The 12,806-nt window shown below is 32.7% G+C and overlaps 3 protein-coding genes across 4 annotated transcripts; all 3 read right to left on the bottom strand.

The window, feature by feature from the left end:
• Positions 1 to 3,649: 3,649 nt before the first annotated feature.
• Positions 3,650 to 7,241, bottom strand: LOC125869063 (uncharacterized). Of its 2 annotated transcripts, none has more exons than XM_049549625.1 (2): positions 6,463 to 6,616; positions 3,650 to 4,547 (listed from the first exon to the last, which is right to left on the bottom strand). In XM_049549625.1, the coding sequence occupies exon 2, from the start codon at positions 4,521 to 4,523 to the stop codon at positions 3,966 to 3,968; it is 558 nt and encodes a 185-aa protein (XP_049405582.1). In that variant the 5' UTR covers positions 4,524 to 4,547; positions 6,463 to 6,616; the 3' UTR covers positions 3,650 to 3,965. The 2 variants fall into 2 exon arrangements, with proteins under 2 accessions (XP_049405582.1, XP_049405581.1); XM_049549624.1 differs by lacking the exon at positions 6,463 to 6,616 and adding an exon at positions 7,118 to 7,241 and having other exon boundaries at positions 3,654 to 4,547.
• Positions 7,242 to 8,118: 877 nt separating this feature from the next.
• Positions 8,119 to 8,974, bottom strand: LOC125867815 (zinc finger A20 and AN1 domain-containing stress-associated protein 5-like). Its single transcript, XM_049548393.1, has one exon. It carries the CDS (start codon positions 8,863 to 8,865, stop codon positions 8,380 to 8,382), a length of 486 nt encoding a protein of 161 aa, XP_049404350.1. The 5' UTR covers positions 8,866 to 8,974; the 3' UTR covers positions 8,119 to 8,379.
• A 1,322-nt stretch (positions 8,975 to 10,296) lies between these two features.
• Positions 10,297 to 12,526, bottom strand: LOC125869238 (uncharacterized). Its single transcript, XM_049549805.1, has 3 exons — positions 12,422 to 12,526; positions 10,700 to 11,517; positions 10,297 to 10,573 (listed from the first exon to the last, which is right to left on the bottom strand). The coding sequence occupies exon 2, from the start codon at positions 11,503 to 11,505 to the stop codon at positions 10,804 to 10,806; it is 702 nt and encodes a 233-aa protein (XP_049405762.1). The 5' UTR covers positions 11,506 to 11,517; positions 12,422 to 12,526; the 3' UTR covers positions 10,297 to 10,573; positions 10,700 to 10,803.
• Positions 12,527 to 12,806: the final 280 nt, after the last annotated feature.

Below are 12,806 nucleotides of genomic sequence, written 5' to 3'. Positions count from 1 at the left end.
CATTAAGAAATGACCCTTTAAATTCAAATTTTAATTCTGAAATTGATTTCTACATTAAAGTGATGAATGACTTTCCATATCATAACTTTCAGATTCTTCCATTATGAGATATATGATTACGATTAAAAGCAATATGAATGTACGCATTTATCAAGAAAATGATAATTTAATTATTGAAGGACTTAAGAACTTCAAATTCTACCATTATGTAATTAAAATATTTATATTTGATCAAATTTTAATTTATTAGAGAGGCAAAATGGTAATTCAACTTTTCACTTTGGAGCTTCCTACTTATTATAATACTAGCTTATGGAAACGTGCGTTGCACGTTTGTCCCTTGTAATTACTACAAGATGTCTATATACTTAAAAATTTGAATTTCAAAATAGAAAATATACTTGTATTGCATGCTAGTTATTATAAATATTTGTAAATGATTTAAATATAGTTACAATATGTATGAATAGTTATTCATAAAATTAAGTATTCAAAAGAGGAACACCAAATTAAAGCTTAACATCAAATGGACAATCTGACAATCGTCTCAAATAGTTTTAAGAAATTGTAAATTTCACATGAGTTATTAGTTGCGAAGATCTCACATAATGTTTGAAGAGAATATATAAAAATTTATCAATATCCATTACATTATTATAGCATTACAATAAATTATACAATTTCAGAAGTACATTATGTTCATCCCACAAAAATTCGAAAATAAAATGAAATAGAGTAGACTAAAAACAATAAAATAGCTAATGAATTGTAAAGCTTTTAAATTATAACAAAAATTAAAGAGAGAAATAGTTCCAGTTTAAAAGAATAGAAGAACTTCTTCAATAACTAACAAAAACATAAATAGATCTAATTCTTTTTTATTGCATATGTGATGAGCAATTACATCCATCAACAATTATACATTAGAATAACAAAGTGTATGCATTAACAAAAAGTGACTGTGATGAGCAATGTAATTACATCCACCAATAATCATTCATCAACAATTATACATCGGAATAACTAAGTGTATGCATTAATACAAAATGATTTTGAAAATAATTTTTTGGTATGTATAATTACAAGTTTGGACTTATAAAAGTCATTTAAAAATTGATGATATACATAACATCTATGAGAATTAGATTGGTTACAGTTGGGATATGTAAAGTTTCTGACTAAAATCTAAATATGTATGCCATATTAAGATGTATGGTAATTCAAAGGACGTTTTTGTTCTTTAATGTTAATGGATATTTCAATTTTTAAAGGATATAATTTACTTTTTTTTTTACCCTCCCTAGTTTCTCCCACCCATTTTGCTCCTTTGGTGACTCGAACTCGCAACCTACGTGTTGGAAGTGAGGGGTGCTTACCATCCGAGCAACTCCCTCTCGTCGGATATAATTTATTGTCTTTTGTTGTTACGAAACACTTCATCTACCGAACTTCATTTTAGAATAAAAATAAATTAAATATCCTGTGAATACTTCATATACCGTACTCCATTTTAGAATAAAAACAAATTAAACATTCCGTGAATTAATTCTACCTAGAAATATAATGGATTAATACCATATAAGTATTATTTAATATTTTATTAATTAGTCTTTTTAATAATATTTAAATTTAGTGAAGGGATAAAATCATAATCCAACTTTAAAGTTAAAATCTTCCCACTTATAATAATAAATAATAATAATAATAGTTTCTGGGCTCACCCTCTGCTCATGTACCTATATCAATCAATACACTTTTTAAAAATAATAATATAAAGATTATTAATAATATTGTTTTATGTTTTTTTTTTTTTATAAAGAATAATATTGTTTTATGTTTTAACATTAAAAAGAGTATATACTCCTTAAAATGATGAATTTTAATTTTTGTTAAGTTCACTAAATGGGATGTGTGAACTTTATGTGTCTTGATTTATTTCATTTTTTACATATGAATTTAGATTAATTGGCAAGTCTTTGAATCAATGAGTTTTTTCATCCAAATACTTTTTTTCTAGATAGAATAAATGAAATAATAAAGTTCTAAATTTAATCAATAAAAAACATAACGTTACAGAATACAATAATATTTACCAATACATTTTTCTTCTTCAACGCTTCCTCTTCTTTCCGTTATTAGGGGTATTTATTTACAAATCACACCATGATTTTACTGTCATACAAGTAGTAAACCATTTATAAATTCTAAAAAAAACATATTAAATATAATGCATGCTAATTTTTGTAGATTTAATTATGAGAAAAAAACTGATTAAATGAGTTATTCAATTATCTTATCCCATAACCTAGAGTGTAGAAGAATTACATAATGCAGTAGTATTATGCATACATTGACATATATCATAAACACCGACATTAATTCAATTACTACAGGATAATCAACTTGTTATAACAAACATAATCTTTAAAAGAAGATTTGTACATCACACACATGTAAATGAAAAATTTGTTTTCTTTTTCATTGCCATTATTCAAGAAAAATTAGTCAATTTACCTTCTTTCNATAATCAACTTGTTATAACAAACATAATCTTTAAAAGAAGATTTGTACATCACAGATGTAAATGAAAATTTTGTTTTCTTTTTCATTGCCATTATTCAAGAAAAATTAGTCAATTTACCTTCTTTCAACCAAAAATTTGAATGTAACAAACAATGAACTAAGTAAAAATATGCAACATTGAAATGAAAAATAATACTTACCAAACAACAAATAAATGTCTATGCCGCCTTTAACCTTTTTGAAGAATTCATCGAATACACTGAAATGACTAATATTCTAATCCAGATATCTATATTCTCCAAGAAACTACTGTCAATAAATTAACGAAACAACATACATATTCTTGCTCACACAAATAAGTTTGTTTTACCTCATGAATGTTGAGCAGACTTTTTGTCCAAACGAAAAACTCTCTAGAATTATTTCTCACTTGTTGCGTTAAAAACATAAAATTTCGATTAAAGAATGAAACAAAACCTGTAATATGAGTTCTATCTATATACATATATAACTAAAATTTATTGATCAAGAGAAACATGAAAAATTAGAAGTATAATTTTGTGAGATAAATCAACTCACATGCTATTGTCACCCAAAATGAGAAGACAGCAAAATAATGTATTTTGTGGGGAAAATTATGTATATAATTTTGTCAATGGAAACTCTTCAAATTCTTTAACTTAAAATTAAATAAGAGATGTTTTGAAATGTTTGGACTTCATTTATTTGAATGACTTTTTATCCTCCATTATATCTTTATTACTTTAAAGTTTATTATCTAATTATTTATTAGAATATACTTTTACATTTTTTATATTTTAAAAAATAGAAAAAATATTTAAGTGAAGGGCAAAATGGTAATCCAACTTTGAGGTTAGGAGCTTCCCACTTTATAATAATATATGAATGATATATGATATACTCTCACAGTCCTCAAGGTTTCTGTGAAATCGAACAGATAGTGTCTTCAACAAGGCTTATATTCACAATTTTCCAGCAGCAGCAAAAGTAAGTTCATTGGTGAAGCCATTCAAGATGAAGCATAGAATGTCTACACATTCAAACTGCAAGGGTAAAGTATTTTGCCATTCAAGATGAAGCATAGAATGTCTACACATTCAAACTGCAAGGGTAAAGTAATTTGCGATTCAAGATGAAGCATAGAATGTCTACACATTCAAACTGCAAGGGTAAAGTATTTTTTTAAAGTAAAATTTCCATCTAGGTAACATTCTCACAAAGAAGTTCTAGGATAACTTAGTTATTGCATCTACTATAGCTAACAAAAAGTTCAGAAAGAACGATTCATGATCGGTGTCCTCTTTTCCATATGATGACATTCGAATTGCCAACAAGTGTTCATCGTAAACTCACCTCTCACGTTTAAAGGAGGGGTCAGATACTAGCACTGAAGAAGCCTAATGTAAAGTTTGATTGCTAAATCATGCTGAAATGCCTCTGGATTCAGCTTCGAGGTACTTGCACATCCGTTCCATTACTTCTCTTCCCTTCGCGCTGTTTGCCTGAAACTTGTCCACGCACTTCTGTTCTATTTTCTCTGCCATTGAAGCCAGTGCTGATAAGGGCTTAATCCTGATACTCGTTTCCTGCTTGCAGACGGTCCATAACTTTGGATTATCTGGATGAGGGTCATATCTGATTTTCTCCTCCACTTCAATGTACTTCTCCAGACTAATGTTTCGAGTGGAGAGCTGCATGGACCGAGATTGGGCATCGACAACAGTTGATTCTACACAGTGGCAGATGTCTTGACGAATGATTTTGCGGAGGAACCATGGTCCTGGTGCATGGATAGTTATGGCACGAGTCGTATAAAGCTTCCCTGAGCTGGAATCAAGCTTGTGGTTCAATGTGTCAACTTCGAGGATATGCGATAGAATGCGCTTGTTCTCAGGATCAGCAAACTTGCGCCAGGATGCAGAAGTTACTCTTTCCCATGGGTGCTTATATGTGTGCTCTTGTGAATACGCTCTGACCATCTCGTAACTTCTGATTTTCTAAACCTGAACAATAGAAACAGTAAGCAAATCAGGCAAACAAATGTCTATTGACAATGTGAGTTAGCAACAAATGAATCTAAATGTTTTGAGCACAAAATTTGCTTAAACACCATTCTACCAACACATTTGCATAAAAAGTACCCAATCTTAGAATCAAGTATATTATTGGCACAGGAATTTCCAAAATTACAGTTTTATGATTTTAGGAAAATATGACCACTGATATTTTATTTTATTTTTGATAACCCTGGTGTCTGGGCTAGCTTGCGCGCACCTCGGCTAATTCCACATATGACCGTTGATATACTCTCTAGAAGAAGTTGAAGATCTTGTAACCCATCTGTTTATAGTATATACAAGAGACATCAAACCAAATAAACAGGAACTTATTTTTAGCAGGTTGAAACTTGAATGGCACAGCTCTTCTGGCTGCAACATCACTCAACCTTTATTCCATGTTGTTTAACACTAAATGTGCATTAACTTGCAAAGTATCCCAAATATATAGAGAAAGAAAACTCATGGAGTTCCCAATTAACCAGCTTGAGTATGTATAATCTAATTCATTTACATGCACAAAATTAGTTCCCATCCCACCAAAAAACAAAAGATTTGGCAAAACAAATAGAGACATCATAGAGGAGTCCATCACCAATCCAGCTTCTTAGGTGTATACTCTTATAGACAACATTAAATCACTTCAACTGAAGTTCAAAACTAGTAATTCTCCTGAAAGTGCAAGGACCCCTCCTCCCTCATTCTTTTCTACTCTCTCCCACAACAGTGGATATGTACTTATTCGTCTTTAAACACAAAAATATCCTCCCATTGAAAAGGGAATGTGCCTTTCGCACCATTAGAGAATTTGTGGAGGATCAAAGAATTAGGTACATAAGCCCCTTTATCTGTATCATCACTCATAGCCTTGCAGTAACATTTTATCAAAAGCAACATATATACTGCTTTGAATGAAACTCAATTACCTTTTCAGGTGAGTAACACACTCGGTGATCCCATTTTCAGGCTTCTAGCAAGAAGTATTTCTCAACCAATGACAAATTATGGCCTATAGCAGTCGCACAAGTACACATTTGAATGTATCTAAACTAACTTGGTTTATTCAACTTGATAATCAGTGATTAAAAAGAATGTGTGTTAGTGTGTGTATGAGAGACGGCACCTAGAAACCAAAAGAGGGTTCTTAAAGATATTCATACCCCATATCAAGACACTAAAGGAAATCTAATTGCATGCCAATTTTTCAGAATACTTCATTACAGAAGCTCAAGCAGCTATTTGATGTAAACATAAAGATCTAAAAGGCAGTGGAGGAATGATTTGATTCCACAAATCAATCTTAGTGGCAAAGATAAACTCCAAAGAAAAAATTTAGTTATCATGCATCCTATAAGCAAAATTAATCATTTGACATCAGCATTCCAGCAAGTACAAAGTACAAAACCAAAGATCACATTCAATGAAGGAACCTGGCGTGTTCTAAAAAAGCACACATTGGTAACAAAACACTCAAAGAAATGCAAATAGACAATCTTTTTTTATAACTGAGAAATCACCAAGGGAGTGCTACATAATTCAAAACTCGAAGGATAATGGGCCGACCCCTCCACACCAAGGTCAAACCCGTGATATGCACCTAATCCACACATCACAAGAAGTGATCTTACCACTAGACAAAGACCTGGGGGCTCCAAGACAATCTTTTTAAGTAGAATTTCTTTACAGCAGCTGGAATAGCCACTTCATCTAAATCATGCCTCCACAAATCTAATGATACCAGCCACCAAGATGAATTAAAGATCAAATTTTACCAAGAAATCCAAAGTGCTTCAATAAACCACAAAGAGTACAAATTAAAAATCAAAAATTCCTCCACAAAGTGTTCTAAAAAATCGCACACCCGCAACAAGACAGACAAAGAAACACAAACACAAGCCAACCTTCTACACCAGCTGACATAGCTACTTCATCAAAATCATGCTTCCAGAAATCTGATAGTACCAGCCGCTAAGGCATCGAATAAGCACTTTGATTGATATAAGAATCTAAACTCGAGCAAGAACACAAATCAAATATCAAACGAAATCTTAGTAACTCAATTGGTTGACTACCTCAACTTTCACCTTTAGCAAAGGTTCAATTCCCCCACCTTGTAATCCCCTCCTCCGTTTCCCCTTCCCCTACCCCAATAACAAAAAAAAATCATCTTTTTAAGAAAAAATCAAACATTTTGAACTGAAACTCAAAAGGGTCTTGAAAAATTCTCACACCCTCATCAAAACCCTCAGTAAAAACACAAAAACAAGCCAATTTACATACAATTTCAAATACACCAGATCAAACAACTTCTTGATCTAAACAAATCCATGGGGTCAAACAAATCAATATCAGTGTCATACCAACAAAATCAATCAATACCTCAAAATCTTCAATAATTGGGATCAACACTATCAATTCTTTATTTTTTTGGTTTTATTTCATTTAATCACATTTCATTATAGCACTAATCACCATAAATCAAAAAAGGGTATTAATCAAAGATAAAAAAAACTGACCTTTTTGTTGGAAATCAAACGCCCACAGAACTCAGAAGAGAAAAGTAATGGAAAACCGCTGCTGCCCTACCTACTATAATAGTGATTTCCATTATTGTAAGAGTTTCTTGTGCTATTTATAGAAACTATTTTGTCACTATGGAGTATGTACAACCCTTGATGACCAAGAGTACAACTAGTGAAGCGGAAATATCAAAACTGTGAAATTTTGCTCATATTATTTGCCACGTGGATAAAAGAGTAATGTTTTTGGTTAATATTGTTAAAAAAAATGAGGAAAAAAAAACAATAACCCTATTTGAAATTGAAGTTGAGCCATTGTTTTGGAATTAGAATTTATTTGGATATTTTTTTGGGAATAATATTTTATGTTAAAATTAAAATAAGGAAATGTTTTTTCGCACTTTGGTACAAGATCGAAAATTTTGTTCGAATTGAATAGATGAAGATGAGAAGGTAAAATCTCCGATAGAAAGAATGACTGATCGCTTGAATGTCAAACCTTAAATCTTTTTTTTGCCACAAAAGTAAAGAAGAACAAAAAAGATAATCATGGATTAATGCGTGGAAGAATTTCATTTTTAGCGATGTCACTAAACTATACGCCTTAGTGGTAAGTTTAAGAGTTTTCTAACTTCATTTTAAGTATAAATAAAACATAAAAGTATGTAATTATATCAAAGATTGTATAAGAAAATCGTTTTTTATGAGTAAATTAAATTTAGCAAACATAAAAATTTAGCGCTCTCTATGGCTACAATTTGATTATTTGCGCTCTTGAAAGATGATTCAACATTGCGATGCAAATATGAATCAATTCAACTTCATCCCTCTCCTACCACAGTATTTACATCGCGCATGATTATTAACAACAACACATGTTTCTTCATTTTCCTATTCGAAACCTTTTAATCGCCTACGAGAAACTCGATTATCAATTACGATAAAAGCTCAAATTTGAAACCTCTCATAAAGAAAAGCTTTTTCTATAGTCCCATCAATAAGAATAATAAATAATTTTCATGTGAGAAAATGACACAAGTACAACGCAGCACAAAGTTAAAGCAAAAATATAAAAACCAAAAAAAAAGAAAAGAGAAATTTCCACTAACTTATTTTAATAATTTTAATAACTTAAAAATGACAACAATACCCTCATCCATTCATCAAATTTACAACACAACACCCCACCCACCACCCTTGACTGCTTCAACAACTTTGAAAATACCAAAAAAAAAAAAAAAAACTTCAAATTTCCATTTTTAAACTTTGAGAATTTTTGCAGCTTTCACCACTGGATTTTCCTTAGCAATCGCTTCACGACCAGCTGCTTTGTAATCGTAACTACAGTCATGTCGATCGGAATACCTATGCTCCGAGCAGAACACTTCCCCGCACCGGCACCGGAACGGCATCAATCCGACTTTCCTCCGGCAACCTATACCAGAACATCTGTTTGCTTCTCTTTGCCTCTTCACCCCTGTTTTTCTACCAACCAGATCCATACTTTCCGGCGATGCAGCTGATGTAGATCTCGATTGATCATCCATACTAGAAACCTTCAGATCTACTCTCTCCGTCGACGATCTATCAGCACGCTTCAGATCTGAGATAACCGCAACTGAGAGGTGCGTCGTCGTCGTTGTAGGAGGCGACGGTGAAGGTGCCGGTAGAGTTGGGGAGCATAGTGGGATGGATTCCGGTACCTTCAGCTCGGTTTCTTCTTTCTCTCTCTTCTGCGCCGCCATGATTGAGAGATTTCTAGAGAGAGAAAATGGAAATGAAATGGGAATTTGGGGTGTTGGGAAGTGTTTGGATGAGGAGTTTTAGAGAGAGAGAAATGGGAAAAAAAGGAGAAGTATATTATAAAGGAGAAATTAGAGATAAAGTCGGTAAAAGGTCGGCCATATAGTTTATTCACGTACTTTTTCTTCTTTTTTTTTGGAAAAAATCAAAATTATCATATATACATTTTTAAAATAAAATAAAAGTTCGTTGCACTTAACTTATACTCGAAAAAAAAAGTTGAATCAAAGAATGTAAGCTTTTGTTATGTGCCGAATTTGAATGACAAAGGTGTATTATACATGTATTTTGTGTTGTATATATAATTAAATGAAAATTCATATATAATTTTTTTTTGTGAATTTGAGATAATTATTTAAAGTAAAAATACTTTTATGGTAGAATGAGAGTGAATTATTCGATTAGATTTGATGCATGCATCATCAAATTAATAAATAAATGTGTATTATTAAGTTTATAAGTTGTAACTATGGTTAGTTTACATAGTTTTGCACATGTTAAATAAGAATTTTTAGAATGAAAAAGTGTTCATACTCCAATTGTGTCTAGATAATAGATTTAGTAAAATTGAGGACCATGAACAAAATTGAGTGCAAGTTTGAGTGTTTTCGAGGTTCATGACGTTAGATATTACTACCATTTGAGCAAGCTTCACTTGTCGCGATTTTATATTCAGAAACCTTTTAGCTATTTGTTTCTTCTTCTTCTTGTGTTTAGCCTCTTATGTTAGACTATTTATCTACTTTGTTTCAAATTGTTCACAAGAGAACTTACTAGAAGAGCAAAATGAGGTAATGCAAATAAGGATGACATTGAGTCTATACATATAAGTCGTTTGGTTCACGAGATAAGGTGGACATTAAACTTGGTGTTATGTGGGATAAATTAGTTTGAAGATCATAATCTCAAAACTGTAATCCCGAGATAACTTAGTCCATGAATCAAACAACCGCAGTCTAAATGCAATTTTTTAAACACTTCTAAAGAACATGGATATCCCTTCATAAATTTCTCTTCTCAAGGTTGCTCAACTCAACAGTACAAAGAAAAATGTTTGAATTTAACTTTTCAACACTTTTGCTGCATTAGCATATAAAAGGAGCTAATGACAGTTCTTTATGAAACATGTAGGGTAATGCCACTAGGTAGAAAGGTTCAAAACCAGAAATCACTATGTTGCTCGAGCTCTTCAAAAGCATCGTGGGATGTGTCAAATCCTCCAAAAGTAGTACATTTCTGGAGAGTCCAAGCAACGAAATCATGGTCTGAAGTTGTGTCACAAGCATCTTATTTGCAGAAATAATTGAAGTAATCACTCTGATTAGGAATTACTTCTCAACATGATATTCTATAAACTTCAAGACATAATGGATATAGTAAGAATCTACGAAAATTAACAAGACACGAACCAGCCAAGAATCCAGATAATATCCGTCCAAACATATTCATCAACTGATTCTTTCAGCATTATGAGATATTAACGCACTAGCTTTTTGCGAAGAGAGCAGATTATGTAAGTAAATTATTCAAAATTAGTGTTTAGAACCAAGAAGATACAGTTTTAGGCATCAAATCAGGTACTTGATAAAGTTGAGCGCGAGTCAGCTTGTTTGAGGAAACCTTTTAATAAAGATAACAGACCCCGTCCACCTGAACAATAGTACCACAAAAACGAAAAGCAATTCAATTTTTCACATTTCTATGTATTGCTTTAAACGAACCATGTGAAAAAAAGTGACTTCACTAAAATAAAGAGAGAGTAGAAGAGAGCCTTACCACATCCAGTTGATGAACTTCCTCCTCTATCTGCTATGCTAATAACAGCTAGTGACATATTCCCCAACGGACAATCAATGAAAGGACAAAATGAGACCCTTTTGCTATTTCCCGACCAGTTTTGACCAATAATTTAGATTATTCAGCTCCAACTGGCTATTAGAATCTCGCCAAAATTTGATAATATGAAGGCTCTCTTCTTCAGTTGATCTTTGAAGGATAATTCGAGATGCATAACCCTTCTTTCTCATCTCAAGACATATTTCTGAGGGTTTATTAGCAGTAAGCGTGACCATATATAACCAGCCCTTCTCTGACAAAAGATTGTCGGCAGCAGGCAGTATTTTATCAATAACGCTTCGACCATTCTCCCCTCCAGCCCACGCCGAAGTGATGCCTTCAAAACCAACTTCGTCTTCAGGCGTAGGAACATAAGGAGGGTTCACAACCAGCACATCAACTGATCCTGCCAATCGCTTCTCAAGTCCAGATGTAATATCAGTGTTTACCAACTCTGCATAAACCCCATGAGCATCCATGGTCTCACGAGTCACCCTTATTGCATGAGGGTTGATATCTGTTGCAATATAGTATGGAACAAATCCTTCGTGTCCAAGCATAACAGCAAGTGAAGTAATAACATAACCACTACCACAACCAATTTCCATACAAATTGAGGGTTTGTGTTGTAACAAGTTAGTTCGATCAGCTAATAAAGCATCGACCAATGCAAACGAATCATCACATGGTTCGTAAACCTCAGGATGTGAACTCACAAGTGGGATTTTCGCAATTCTTGAAAGCATCTTAGATAACTCCTGCCAAATTAAAACATGCTCATAAGTCCTTACCGACAGAGGCTGTTGACACACCTTTCTATCATCTACCACAAATGCCCTTCTGCAGGCTGCAAATTAGCCACGCCTGAGCACAGGGCCAGGTTTAGTATTGTGGCAGGGGGGAGAGGGTTGTAGTTTTAGACTACTAGTAAGGACAACAAGACAAAACACTCCTACCTACTAACCTACTATCTTATTTCATACCCTCCACACCTTCTATCTAAGGTTTTATCCTCAGTAAGCTGCAAAACTGCACCAAGTCATGTATAATCACCTCTCCCCAATATCCTTCCGTCTATCTCTACCTCTCCTGAATCCATCCATAACCAACCTCTACACAATTCGATACAAACAATAATAATTTGATTCTTGATTTATGGGTCGATACAAGTTGAATAAAAAGGCAAACTTGGTATCTAATGAATATGCAAAGTTGATACCTACAACTTCATTCTTGATATAGGGGTGTGAATTCAAGTTACATTAAAAAAAAATGTAAGCTTGTCACTACACAAACAAGGCGGCTCAACCCTAAAGCCACTAAACGCCCAGAAAATAAGACCTTCAAAATTACAAATCCACCAAAGAACCAAAAACACCCCAAATTCATTTCAAAAAAGGAAGCTCAAATACGAAAACAGATGTTCAACCAAGAGGTAAGATTAAACGAAGAACCAAAAGCACTGAGCAGACAAAAGATGAAGGAGATATATACATAAAAAGAGACAACCAGATCTGATTATGCACATATTTGATTCAATTTTAACTTATGGTTCAATAAAAGTTTATTAAAAAGGCAATCTTTACATACTTGATATATGGTATTCATTCAATTTGAATAAAAAAGTAATCTTGGTACTCAATGAACACAAAAATTTAATACCTGTGATTTGCTGAAACCTCAAAAAAATTGGAACTTTCAGTATTTTGCTAGAAACAAAAGATTTGTAAGAATTTCAATAAAAAAAAAATCGGTTCTTTGTGCTGAAATAAAATGGCGATTGAAGAAGGAGAAGGGAATTGAAGAAGGAGAAGGGAAGATAGTTAATTGTCATTTAGACATACTGAAGTTTAGAAAATGTTCATTTAACCCCCTAAAGTTTGGATAGTATCTTATGGGACCTTGGAACTTTAAAAAAAGTTTGGATTTAATTTTATAAAATAATTGAGCCAAGAAAAGGTGTATGAATTGATCATGGCTTTCCATTATCTCAAAAATGTTAGTGGAACAGCAATAACCAAATATGTTTGGATTATTTTAAGTATCT

This window comes from Solanum stenotomum, chromosome 6 (genome assembly GCF_019186545.1).
Source record: "Solanum stenotomum isolate F172 chromosome 6, ASM1918654v1, whole genome shotgun sequence".
In the NCBI taxonomy this organism is placed as follows: Eukaryota; Viridiplantae; Streptophyta; class Magnoliopsida; order Solanales; family Solanaceae; genus Solanum; species Solanum stenotomum.
The sequence above is the reverse complement of the archived record's forward strand: the minus strand, read 5'-3'. Positions and strand labels throughout refer to the sequence as shown.